Here is a 13,450-nt window from a genome sequence, read left to right as displayed (position 1 = left end):
AAGGTTTGGAGGAATGAAGGGCCCAGCCCCCCAGCACACCAGCCCCCCAGCACACAGCCCCTGCACCATCTGGCCTGGCCTTCCCCACGTCTCACATCCCTGGGCACCCTGGACCCCTTCGGGTCCTTGCACCCTGAGCCATGGTGCCTCTGGAAAGGCCGCCAGGATGAATGCCGCTCCCCACGGCCTCCCAGCCCCGGAGCAGGGCGGGCTCTGGTCCTTGCCTGCTGCCAGGCTCTACGTCTCCATCCGGCACCAAGCAGTCAGTGACACATGTATAGCTCGTGATTTAAAAAACTGAGAAACTGTCTTCTGCATCCGATAGAGGATCTCCAGGGACAGGGAAGCTCTGGTTCATGCACCTGTCTCCCCAGCCCCTGAACACGGCGGGGGGAGCCCAGAAATCCCATCTGGTGGGGCAGTGAATGAGATCTGCCTGCAGGGCAGAGGGGGGAGGGGGTCCAGCTGAGGGCAAAGGGCTGAGCAGGGGCAGCCCTCGTTAAAGAGCTGGAGTGGTTCAGGAGAAGCTGCGGGAAGCAGCGTGGGGGGCTCATCAGGGTCGGCCTCCGGCTGTGGGCAGCTCCCCTCGGCACCACCCGTCCCCCAGACATGAGGTGGAGGTGGGGCGGGGACAGGTGCCCCCCCAGCCTCTCAAAACCCGGGCGGGGGCAGCACAGTCCCCCACAGGTGCTCTGCTGGGGCATGGCTGTGGCACGGACAGCTGGGCTTCTGGTGCCAGCTCCTGGCCTCAGGTCAGGGACTAGCTGTGCCGCCCCTGTAGTTCCGTGCCCGAGAGGGAGGCAGCGTGGGCCGACTTTACCCTCTTCTGCCCCAGCGCTGAGGGCACAGGGCCAGGCCTACTATGTCATTGCCGGCTGTGGGGACGGCTGGGCCCGCGGGGAGCCCTGGCCCGTCCCCCTGGCACCGAGTCCACGTGTTGCGGCTCGGCTCCAAGTGGGCCGGGCAGGGGCCACAGAAGGGCTTTATTTTCAAATAAACAGGTGCGAGGGCTGTTATTTCTGTCAATAACCCCTAATTTCTTCCCAGCAGAGCAGCTAGGAAGGGGAAGTCACATGCTATCTATTTTTATAGGCTTGAAAATAGCCCCCCTCGGACTATTTAAAACCTACAGAAGCCTCCACTGTCCGAATCTTCAGCCACTGGACTCAGGGAGTTCAAGCCCCTTTGCCCTTCCGCTCGCGCACCTCCAGCCTGGCCGGATCCCTGGCAAGGTGGAGGCAGGGGCCCACGGCTGCGGGGGGGCGGGGCGGGGCGAAGGGGCTGCCCTCCCTCCCTTGCAGGGGCGCTGGCGGTCCCCTCCACTCCCTGCCCAATGGCTGTGGCTGCTCGGGCTTCTCTGCTGGGGCTGGGGGGTGGCCCTTCAGTCTCCAGAGTCCTGACAGCTCTCGCTTCTCTGCTCCCCTTGCTTCTTGTTTCCTGAAGGAGCCCTAGCACCCGAAGTGCCCTCGGAGGCACTCAGGAACTCTGTGGGGCTGAGCCAGCGAACCCGCAGGAACAGGAAGGTCTACCTGCTCTCTTCCAGAGGCTGGGAGATTGGCCCGTTCGCACAGGCGTCCCCTCATCCTCCGAGAGCCTCATTTCTAACTCCGAGTGGATTCCTTCTGCCTCCCCAGTTCCCAGTTGACAGCCCCCACCGTGTCACTCCTCCAGCGACACGGACATACAGCGTCCGCATTTTTCTATGGGTGGCGAGAAGACAATCCCATCCCTGTACAAGGAGACTGGTCCTTCCCAAACTTCCCCGGGTCATGCTGTTGCCCCAGCTCTGCCGGATGCTACCACGAGGTTGAGGGTGAAGAGATGGCCGGCGCCCACCTCTGCCCCACGCCCCACCCAGGGCCTCAATGAATCACTGTGGGCCCAGGAGTTCCTGCAGTGAAGACACCGCTAGCCTAGCACGGCGGGCAGCCCTTTCCTTGGACAGCAGGACCCTAACTTGAAACCTGCGTAGTGCCCTGGTGTGGACCCTCCCTCTCGTCGGCCTCTCCAGCAGAAGTACGGCTGACCCCGGACTCCCCCCTGCCATCACAGGCAGCCATGGTCACACGTGCAGCGCGAGCATGCAGCCCCCACCCCTGCCTGAGTGGCTCTGAGCTGACCTTTGCACGTCTTCCCGTCGGGCTGCAGCGTGAATCCCACGGGGCAGCTGCACCGCACGCCAGTGGCCGTGTCCCTGCAGGTCCGGTCACAGCCTCCATTGTTTACCGCACACGTCTCTGGGGGGAGGGGGAGAGACAGAGATGCTCAGTCTCCTCCGACAGCAGCCACCTCCTTTCTCCATCTCTGCGGGGACCAACTGAGACAGGAGACCCGAATTGGAGTTCTGGCTGATCCCCTCTAGCTGTGGGCTTCCCCAAGCCCCAGGCTCCTCATGTGTGAAATGGGAGAATGGCACCACTCCTGTGGGGCTGCCGGTGAAGACCCACTGTGATGATGATGGTGGGTAAAGGTCTGCACGCTCCGGAGGGCTCTGCTGGAGTAAACGTCACTGCCAACAGGTCCGCCCTCCTGAGATCAGCGTGGCTGGTATCTAACTGCCTAGGGCCAGCTTCTTAAACCCTTGTCCTGCCCGGACTTGGATTCCAAACCCAGACTCGCAGTCCCTGGGGCTCCCAAAATGGTCTCAGCATGGACTGGCTGGTGGTCCTGGCTGTGGAGTTTCCGGGGCGGGGTTCCCCAAGCCCGCACACCATCCATCACCTTGATGAGACACTCAGCTCAACATCTGTTCTCACTGAGCCGTAAGCTAAAGGCGTCTGGTTTTTGTCCACTTGAAGCTTGTCTAGTGTTTTTTTTTCCCTTTGCAAATTCAAAGGGCCTGGAATGGCTGGGGCAGAGCCTAGGTCACCGAACCCGTCGTGTGGTGAGAATGATCCTCCCCAGGCCTGGAGAAGGGGCTGGCAGAGCTGGGTCACCAGGGCGCAGGTGGCCCGCACACGGAGGACCGCATTTCTGGGCCTTTCAACCTGGGTTTCTTCCTGAGCAGCTGTGTGCTTTGATCTTGTGGAAACCGTGCCTGAATGGGCTTCTCTCTTCTCTTCGTTGTTGGGAGCTGAGGAGTCAAAGGCCCCATTTTTTAAAATCCAAAACTCTTCGCCTGCCTACCTTGGCTTCCTCTGGGCACCTGGCCCCATGGACCTTTTTCCTGAAGGTTCCCCCTAATTGGTTTATTGTCTGTCCTTCTTCGCTGTCTGTATTCCCAGAGGCGTGATCACTGAATAAATATGCCAGTAGCCAGGAGTCCCTGCTGCTCATTTTACCAAATTCCTGATACCTTTCCTTTGAACTTCAATTTGTGTGCGTGTGCGTGTGTGTGGGGGGGGCTTGGGTGGCAGGGCAGGGACGGGGAGACATCTGGCTTTCCCTTCTGTGTCTACATCTGCATCTCTGGGATCCTGCCGGGTGGAGGTGGGGCATAGCAGGTGTCGTCCTGAGTGTTCTGGACACAGGGGCTAGGGGTGGCGGAGGGCCCCCGACCCTTCTTCCCAAGGCTGAAGTCTTCACCATGATAGGATGAGTTGTAACTACTTGTGAAAGGCGAGTCCCCCTGCCTCTGACTCCTCCTGGCCTGTCTCTCTGTGCGTCTCCACAAATCTTAGACCCCAGCTGGGTGTGCGCAGTTCTGTGCGTTTTCCTGTCCATGTGTGTGCTGGCCCAGCAGCGTGGAGGCCTCTCACGAGCTGGTGTTCCCAGGCCCAGCTCAAAGGCCACCTCTGCAAGGAGCTTCCCAGGCCCCAGACGCAGAAAGAAGGCCACCGCCCTTCCCTGTACTAGGGTGGCCTTTGTTAGCGGAAGCCGGGCTCTGCCTGGAGTCTGGCCTGCTCAGGCCCTCTCGTCTCCCCACCGGCCTATTTACTGGGACAGCGCAGGTGGGCAGGGCAGAGTGTGAGCTTTGCCCTGTCCTCCCGGACTGACCCAGGTAGGCTACCCCCCGGGCTGGACCGCGACACCCGCACCTGGCAGGTGAGGACAGCACGCGTTCCCTCCAGGGCCGGAGGTGAGATCAAACGGGTTCCTGCTCGAAGCGCTTGGTCTGGGTCCTGGCATGTAGTAGCTGCTCCACAAACGGCAGCTGCCCCTCCTGGGCTTCTAACCAGAGAGGAAATCCCGCCTCCCAGCCCCACATCAAAGGGCCAATGCAGGCTCCAGGTGCCTTTTCAGCCTTTCATGTGGGAGAGCCCCACTGAGGGCCTGCCTGCTCTCCAGGGGCAGGGAAGTAAGGCTCAGGCCCTGGAGAACTGGGACTGGAATATAGCTATGACCTTACTCGGGGACAGTGACAGCGACTGGGCCTCTCTGTGGGGAGGTGGGCTGCGGCTGTGTCCCTGAGATATGGACCTGGTCAAATGGGCTCCTGTTGGGCCTTCATATCTCTGGGGTCCTGGGGGGACTCAGAACTTGGCCTTCCAGAACTGATGGGACTCCGCACACACAGGGCAGGCGGAGGCCAGGAGGGGGCCGGGGTCTGGGTGAAGACTCATCCACTCTCTAGCTTCTCCCCTGCACGGTCCACATGTTTAATCTCCTATGTTGCCCTAGACAACGTCTGGGGTCTAAACTTCACGTTCTGAGTGAGGGGCTCGGGGGCCCTGGGGAAGGCCCTGCGGGCTGTTCTGGGCGCTGACACCATCACTCCACAGCACTTGGTTATGGCGGGTCCTCTGCTCCAGTCCCAGCGCAGCCCTCCAAGCCTGAAGTCCCCCAGACTCTCAGCAGCTCTGAGAGGCAGTTCCCGCCCCTTCCACCTCCCAGGCAAGTAATCAGCCCAGGGTTGTGCGTTAAGTGGCAGAGCTGGTGGGACCTGCTGGGTCCGACTCCAACCCGCGTGACAGCCTGAAATCTCCAGTCCCAGCTCCAGGGCCCTACAGCGCCAGCAGGTGCCACTCTCTCCACATTCCACCCTGACGGCTCCTGTTCCAGTGCTCCCGGCCTCCGAGCATACCGCTCCCTGGGGCCCCCAGGCCTGGTCTTGTATTTCTTTAGCACCTGATGCCAGTCCCTCCCCTTAACAGCTGCCGTTCTGGGCCTGGCGACCAGAGTCTGCCTTTGTGACATTCATAGCCTTGCCAACGGTCCCTGTCTTCCTGGCCACTGCCTCACTCTGGGTAGCCGATGCCTCCAGGCTCGTGCAGTAACGCTAAGAGCCAATACTTACTGAGGCCAGGGCCTGGCTGGGTGGGGGAGGGGGCAGTGCACCGAGCAACCAGCCTCCAGCCTGTTCTCTATGCGGCCCACGCCACTGTTCCTGCCAGGCCCCTAGCATCCCCTCAACAGCACAGGGTTGGTGGCTGTGTCCTTCTGAGGACAGCAGATGTCCACGGCACGATGTGAGATGCACCGAAAGGACAAAGTCTACCCAGTCCTTTGGGCTCAAGTCAGGTTCGGGGATTAAAGTCTACAGTTACAGGATGGGCCGGCCTGGGTGGCACTGGGAGCTTTGTGCCTGGGAGTTTCCAAGCGGAGGCTGCTGGGAGCTGCTGAGGGAGCTCCTCGCCTTGGGTGGCCGTCAGCCTGGGACCCTCCCCCTGGACCGCTTTCTCTGCTTGCCTCAAAAAGCAGCCTCACCTCCCTGCTTCCCAAGACTAGAGGCACCCAGGCCTGGCACTGGGTCATCACTGTCTCAGATGCAGAAACCAGGCAGCCTGTCCTCTCCTCTGACTGCAGGATCCCCCACGTGCAAACAGCAAACACGGGCTGGGGACTGCAGTGGTGCTGTCTCTGGCACCTCAGGGAGGGGGTGCAGATGGGGTGCCGCTGCTGCCCTGCGAGGCCACACCCCATCTAGGAGCATATGCTGCCAAGGTAGGCTGGAATCCAGGCGCCAGACCTCCGGGGGTGCGAGGGGGAAGAGGGCAGAGCCATACCCTTAGGGTGTGTCCCAGGGAACTGAAGACATTCTTTCTGGACTCTGAGAGCCCTCTAGTCTCTCCAAAAGAGCTACTGGGTCTTTCCAAAGTCTCTCCTCTCCCCCTGGGGGCGACAAGGGGAACAGCCCCCCCCAGAACACAGTCCTCTACAGCCGACAAAGGACCCTCTCATCTACTGGCCTCGCATCAGCCCCAGAAGTTGGCTTCTTCTGCAGGCAGAGAAACAGAGGCTCAGGGAAGTTCAAGGACTTGTCCAGGCAGGACCGACTACCCATTGTGACATCCCACGCGAAGAAAAAATGAAGGGCCCTCGCTCAAATATTGGAAATTTCAAGATAGAGGCGACCAAACACTCAACCAGTTGGGGGCCCTTCTGAGGGTAGGGCCTGGGGCAAGTGTATGGGTCACACACCCGTGAAGCCAGGCCCGTGTCTCAAGTCTCTCCATTACTTAGAGAAGCCAATATTTGGACCCAAGGTTGGGGGACTCCCGACGGATGAGTGAGCCAGACCAGGTCAGAGAGCCAGGTGTGGTCGGGGGCCACGCAGCTGGCAGTGGGGCAGTGGAGATGGGCATTCATGGTACCTGGTCTCCTTCCCAGCAAGGTGGGCCAACTCTTACCCTGCGTGGCTGGGCTGGAGGCAGGGGAAGCTGGGCATGGGGTGGGGGTTAAAGCGGGAAGGAGCCTGGGAGTAAACCCCTTTTCAGCAGGTAGAAAAACCCTAGATGTGTCACCAGGCCAGTCTTTGGTCTTTTCCCTACGGAGGCAGAGCAGATGTGAAGACGGGAGGCCAGCCCTGGGCTGGAACAGCGGGCGGCTCTTTGAGTTGGAGCTGTCTGCCTGCTCTGCCCTAGGTCTGGGCCAAGGTCTGGGAAGGCCTGTGGACAGTCTCGGTGATTGCACAGGGGCTGACACAGGAGCTGCACACCTGGCCCTGGGGCCTTAGGCAAGCGCTTGTCCTCCTGGAGTCTGGGCTTCCTGACATGTAACATGGAAGTGATGGCATTTACCGCAGAGCTTGTGCAAGGCCCGGACAAGTGTGGACATCATGGTGCTTTGTAAACTGTCCCAACAGTGACCACAGGCTTGGTCCCGGACCTCCACGTGCAGAGTCTTAGCACTGAGTCTGTCGAGGCTTCATCTGAGCTCCTGCTCTGGCGGCGCAGATATGCCTCAGAGAGTCCCTGGGTGTCTGGAGACCTCAGCTTGGTGGGGCAGCAGATGGGTTCCCTGCTCTGTCTCAGCAACAGTTTGGGAAAGACTCCTTGGTGCCGGGAGGCTGAGAGAGAGGAGCAGAGCTAGAGATGCGTCTGACACTGACCCAGGCCTCAGGGCAGACAGAATGGGGCGTGGACTCTACCTACTGGCTCAGGAGTCCGGACCCCCCTCCCCCCGGCTCACCCCATCGCATCCAAGCATGGGCTCCAGGCCCGTGCACCCCTCAAGACTCAGAAGGCCCCTCCGAGTTCTCCTGAGCCCTGCTGGCTCTCCCAGGCCCCAGGCTTCCATTCGTGTGGTTGTCTCCCCCAGAGACCACTCACTCCCCAGGAAGAGCTGTGTCAGGGGTACCCCATGCCCAGCACAGGACCGATTTCTGCTGAAAGAACAAGCCCCTGGAGGAAGGAGGCGGGGCGAGGTGACCAAGCTCCGGCCCTATGCTGGGCCTGGCAGGGGGAGGCAGCCCGACGAGCCTGCCAGCACAGAGGACCTGCGAGTGTAGCCACCTGCGAGTGTGGCCGCGCTAGCCAGGGGCACAGGCACGGGGCGAGGAGGACGCTCACACGGGCTGACGGCAGGCCGAGCAGCGTCCCCTGCTGAGAGTGCCCCGAGGAGAACTGGACATGGGTCCAGAGGCCCGAATGCCACCCTTAGTTCCCAATGCACTGGGGGACTTTAGGCAAAGGATCCTCCGGTCCCTAGGCTGTGGCTCTCCCCCTGGTGTGACTGGGAATCCCAGGAATCCCAGGCTTGTCTCCAGGGGACGGGTCAGGCCCCGCTCGGGAGGCTCTGATCGGTGGCGGAGCTGTGAGCCCCAGGACACAGAGAGACCCCGCTGGCCCAGACATCTGCCCTGTCCCCTGCAGGCCCCACCCTGGTGGTTGTGGAGGAGCAAAGCTCTTGCTGCCACCTGTCCAGGCCTCAGTCAGGGCTGGCCCACCTGCCCTTCTGCCGCTAAGACCAAGGGAAGCCCGCTGGGAAGAGGGGTTAGGCCCTGGCTCTCCCTGCCCAGCCTCGGAATCTCTGCCTTTGCGCTCTACTCTCTCAGCTGATTCCTGAGCCGTCCGTGGCCCCTGTCACTTTGGGGTACAAGCCATGCTCCCTGGCAGAGGTCTGCACACTGGCCGGCCTCTCCTTCACAGCCCACCTCTTTGTGCCGGCACCACTGACCTGTGGGTGGCCCTGTGGCCTGTCGTGGGCCTTGCCAGCAACGGATGACCCTCTGGCACAGTGAGCCTGCTGGTTTTCTCGAAGTCCCCTGGGCAGGTGACAGGGGTCGGGCCCCCAGCCCCTCTGCAGGGAGGGGGAGCAGGGCTCATCCCTGTCTGCGGCCTGCCACCCCTGCTCCTGCCTCCCTCCTCTGCCCAGTGACCCTGCTCTGCCTCGGCTGGCGGATGCCCACTCCTAAGAGCCGTCTGCAGAGAGCGGCTCTTGCCTGTGCGGGGAGAGGCACCATGAGGGCTGGGCGCTGGGTGACTCTGCCCTGGGGGCACCTGGGGCTCTGAGGGAAGCTGGGCCCTGGGGGACACCCTGGGGAAGGCGGTGCGGGGAGCCAGGGCGACTGTGGAGGCCAGGACAGCAGCCTCAACGGGAAGGGGCCCAGGCCGGGTCCCAGGGAAAGGGGGCCTTGGGAGCCCCGCTTGCCACCCAGCACTGTTCTCTGTCACATCTGAGGCCAGAGGACCCCTTGGCCCGTGGTTTTCACGGGCTGACCTTGAAGCAACCTGGTGGGTTCTGGATGCTGCCTCTATAGCCCATAGTGGGTGACCATGAGACCCAACCTGGGCCCTGTGCTGACTCTGGTCCAGCTGCGTGGAGGGAACAGGCCCTCAGGCCCGCAGCACCCCACCAGCGCCATCTACCTGGGACCTGGCCCTGCTGAGGGCAGTTTGCTGTCAGCGTCAGTGGAACTGTCTTCTGGAGGCACGGGGCAGGCTTGTGATCTCAGGGGTGACACCTCTCACGGGCCTGCCTGCTGGGTGGGATTTCCACACTGGTGCTCAGAGAGCGGGACCCTTCTGGATCTGAGGGACGGTGCCTGGCAGTCTGTGGCAACAGGCGTGGGGGCTGCGGGCAGAGAAGAGGCTGACCAGGAGTGAGACGAGCAGACCTTGGGGAAGTTTCTTCAATCAGAGCCATGCCAGCAAGGCTTCTCCTGGCCTCTGGCTCCTGCCTTCAGTCTGGCTACTAAGGGGAGGGGCGCTGCGAGCAGACAAAGTGGGGCTCACGTGCACCCTCTTGTCGGAGGCCATCCCAGGAAGGACAGCGAGAGATCGTGACGCCCATTCTACAGCAGCCTCATGAAGGCCCAGTTGGTGACCCTTCCTCGGCACTGCCTTGCCCCTCCCAGATGTGGGACCTTCTCAGAACACCCACCACCAGCAGCAAATGCCCGCTGAGCCCTCACATGCCACGCGCAAGGCCCCTGCCCACCGTTCCCTGGAGGGAGCGTGGGGTGGCATCATGCGCAGAGCAGGCCTGTGTGACACATCCCTGAGCCTCAGTCTCCTCATCTGTGGCCTGAAGGGCACCCCTGCAAGTTGCTGGCAACTTTTCCATGTCCAGGGAGCCAAAGACTCAGCCCAGACGCTGCTCAACAGAGGGGAACTTGTTCCGCATCCCCCATGGCTGCCGGGACTCAGGGAAAGTTAGGGCAGCGGACAGCCTGGGGCCCAGGGAGACAACGCCCGGCATCCACGCGCCCCTCTTCCCCCCCGACCCTGGGACTTCCGGGGGCCAGTGAAGCTGACACATGGATTCTGCCTTCCCTCTCTGAGTCCTGGCCTGTGAGCCGGGCAGACCTCAAGGAAGGGTCCAGACTGCAGGTGCCCAGCTGGCCGCCGAAAGGCCCTCGTTCACGTCGCTGGTTCTTTCGGCCCGCTTCCCTATGGCACCACCACCTCCGACCTGATCGAGGTCAGGCGGGCCCCAGGCTTCTCATCTCATGGCCTGGGCCCAGCATTCCAAGGCCCCTAGGAAAGCACCAATGGCCTGGGCAGGAGAAGGCGGGAAGAAAGAATGGAATGTGACGGGGCAGTGCCTTGTGCCACACGTAGGCCAGGCGTTCCTCACTGAACATTTCATCCGAGCTGCTTCAGAGTACAGACTACGGCCCCCCTTCTAGCAAAAGAGAAAACCAAAGCTCAGAGACGTGAAGTGCCCCCGGCCTGGAGACGATGCTGATCCCTGGGGAAGTCAGGACAGAGCCCAGGTCTGGCCGCAGAGCCTGGGCCTGGACAACAAACTGGAAACAATCACTGTCAGCAAAACTCCAATCCCGTACCTCTGAGAACAAACGCACAGTTCTTCAAACAAAGGTACCGCCCGCGGAGCCACCCGGACCCACCCCGGCTTCCTTGGGACAGACCCGGGAGTCTCGCTGTGGGAAGCCCTGAGCTCTGGTTACTCCTTGGTCGAGAGGCAGCTGCCGACGCCTGGTCTGCGGCCAGCACCGGGCCTGCCCTTGGCGGAGCCAGCCAGCCACCCTGGAGGCGAGGGGAGCCAGCAGGAGGGATCAGCAGCCAGGAAGGCTGGACGGTCGCCTGCCCAGGTGGCTGGGGCGCGAGGGGAGCCGTGGGTGGCTGACTGGCGCTCCCAGTCACTTCTGCTGTCTCTGCACTTGGGGACTCCTCGGAAGAGCGCGGACGAACCAAAGACTGTATTGGTAAATAAAGGTGCCCTGGACTCTGTGGCTTGGAGTTCAAGTTCCAGGACCCTCTGGAGTGTGGCAGGACAAGGAGCCTTGTCAACCAGTTCACGCATCAGGAAGTGGGCCATCAGGTGGCAAAGGGCACGGGGTCACATCCTGCTGGGCTGTGGGGCCCATCTGGACCAAATCCTGAGGGGCCAAAACACCTAGGGAAGGGTGAAGGCAGGACAGGGAGGGGCTGGGGACAGGGTGTGCAGGCCCAGAAGGAGCACGTGGGGGTCAAGTGTACCTAACTGCCCGTAGGATGGGGCGGCATGAGGAGCCGTTGGGAGCAGGCAGCCACCTACCCGAGGGGCTCCCCTCAGACAGGCTATGTCGGTGGGGAGCTCTGGTGGCGGTTCAGGGCAGGGGCTGGCTGTGGGGGCACGCAGGCTTCAGGGCTAAGTCAGAGGGAGGTTTGGGGGGCTGCTGCCACAAACCAGGAGGCATTTTGCACAAAGCCTGGGAGCTGGGCCAACCACTGAGAGTCACTCTGACTGGGGAAGCACTTGCCCAGGCACTACTGTCCCAGCTGACCCTTGTCACAGCCCCAGAGGCTGGGGAAACACGAGGTGCTTTTAAGTTCTGACAGGGGAAGGGACTTACCAAGGCCATCCAGGGGAGGGAGCAGCACGGCAGGCCAGGTGTCCCCATGCCCAGTTCTCTGGTTCATGCATGGTCTCCCCCAGGGAAGCCATGAACACGTGCCTCCAAAGAGCCACGTGACCCTGGCTCACCCCTCAGCCCCCCTGAGCTGGGCCAGCTCTGTCAGGAGACGAGGACGGCATTATCTCCCTCAGTTCTCGGGGTCACCCCAGCTGCCCGCCTGAGCACATCCCTCTCTCTGTAACACCGTTCTGTGCTCCTTGCCCTCTGTCTCCAGCCGCACGAGCACCCCGAGCCCAGGCCCCAGCCGTGCCACCATGCACTGGCTTCAAGCCGTAGGATTCTCTACTAGCTGCTGTGCCTCCAACACCCCTGCCTGCTGCGAGTTCTGAACCCCAACCACTGGGCCTGAGCGCACGCTTCCTGCTCTGTTCGCTCTGACCCCACCACTCAGGGACAGCAGCAGGGACCCCCCCGCAAGCTGCAGGAACTGGGGGGGGGGTCTTGCCAGCACTCACCTGTCTGCAGAGGGGCAGGGCGCACACGACCTGTAACTGTCCCCCTAGCCTCATTCTGGGGGCTGAGAGAAGGGTGTTCAGAGTGCGCCTTGTGTTAGCTGTGCCCCCCGAGGGGACAGCTCCCCTGGTTTTTACACTTCATGAGATGAGCACACAGCCTCGCTAGAAGCAGATTCAAACTTCATCGGGGGCCCAGAGAGAGGAGAAAGCACTAAGGCCTCAGGCTCCAAAAGAAGCCGAGGGGCTTACAGGTGAGTGCTCTGGGCCTCTCCAGGACAGGAGTAGGACCGGTCCCTCCAGCCAGGCTTGGGCTTTGGCACTGGGAACCCTGGGTCTGGTCAGACACACTTTGAGTCTGGGGTGAGTTATGTCCCTCTAAGCCGCAGCTTCCATCTGGGCCAGCCGATGCCCTGCCCGTTCTTGTCTGCCAAGCCCTGCCAGTGCCCTGCCTCCACCCTCCCCTGGACTACTCAGCCAGTCACCAGGACCCGCCTCCTCCTTCCACCAGCCCTTAGGGCATATGTGTGTGTGTGGGGGGGAGGTTGGGGTGTGTGTGTGTGTGTGTGGCGCTAAACAGAGGGCAGGACCACAGCCAGAGTCTCCAGCTGACTAGAGAGCAGTCACGCTTGGCAGCAGTTCATGGAGACGGACGAAGTCTAACTGCGCTGGCTCTTCCTGCGCAAGAGCCCAGTGCCTGGAGCTTGGCCCAAGGTCTGCCTAGCCTTCTCCTCCGGCCGGCCTCCGGCTAAGCGCCTGGCTGGGAAACTGCCCTGTCTCATCACCTCCCTCGTCTCAGATCCCCACTGCCAGGCTTGCCCAGCCTTCCAGATCCGCGTCTGCCCCCTTTCTCTCCCAGCTGGACACCTGCCTGTGGCAGCGGTGAGCAGCGAGGCCCCACTCAGCCCCAGGTGTGTCTTCCAGGAAGCCTTTGTTCATGCTCTGGGCCGACCGGCCTTCCCTGTGTTCCTGCTCTGGGCCATGCCCTGTGCTGTGCTCCCGGGGGCTGTGAGAGCTGGTAGACTTGACCTCTGTCCCAAGTTGGGGAGCCCCAGGCTTGGGATAAAAGAGGGTGTTGGTGGAGGAGGGGTAAGAAGCGGGGATCGGGGTGGCAACAAAAGTCCGGTTACGTGTGGACAAGCCTTTGCCAGGTAGAACCGGGTCAGATGGCACCTGGTGAAAAGTGGTGGGTGGCGTGGCCCAGATGGGAAGCTGCACGTGCAGGGGTTCTAGGAGGGGACTTCCAGGAGGTGACTGATGGGTGGGTCTGGAACCAGCGTGGGGGGCATGTGGTTGCCTGGGAGAGGAAATCAGGAGAGGCCCAGGGATCCTGGAGATGATGGCGGTAGAGAAGAGGTGGCAGGTTGGGGGACAGAGGAGCGGGGAGCCGGGCAGGAGTGTGAATGTGTGCGACATCAGCTGGACCTCTCAGGGGCTTGTATGGTTAAGAGATGGGGCTGGGGAAAGCACAGGGCTCAGTCTGCAACCCCCAAGTGTCAGCCTTGAGCACAACTGCCCTGCTTTGCCTGGTCCT

The 13,450-nt window shown here is 62.0% G+C and overlaps 1 protein-coding gene across 3 annotated transcripts in view; it reads right to left on the bottom strand.

Annotated features, from left to right (window-relative positions):
* The window catches only part of SCUBE1 (signal peptide, CUB domain and EGF like domain containing 1), a 138,177-nt gene that overhangs the window by 37,050 nt on the left and 87,677 nt on the right, over positions 1–13,450 (bottom strand). For all 3 annotated transcript variants that reach the window (XM_045083742.1, XM_045083743.1, XM_013045134.2), the window contains one exon: positions 2,121–2,237. In XM_045083742.1, coding sequence (XP_044939677.1) covers positions 2,121–2,237 — 117 coding nt within the window. The remainder of the gene's footprint in view (positions 1–2,120; positions 2,238–13,450) is intronic.

Source organism: Mustela putorius, unplaced genomic scaffold, assembly GCF_011764305.1.
Source record: "Mustela putorius furo isolate JIRA1106 unplaced genomic scaffold, ASM1176430v1.1 tig00000738_pilon_pilon_pilon, whole genome shotgun sequence".
NCBI lineage: Eukaryota > Metazoa > Chordata > Mammalia > Carnivora > Mustelidae > Mustela > Mustela putorius.
The sequence above is the reverse complement of the archived record's forward strand: the minus strand, read 5'-3'. Positions and strand labels throughout refer to the sequence as shown.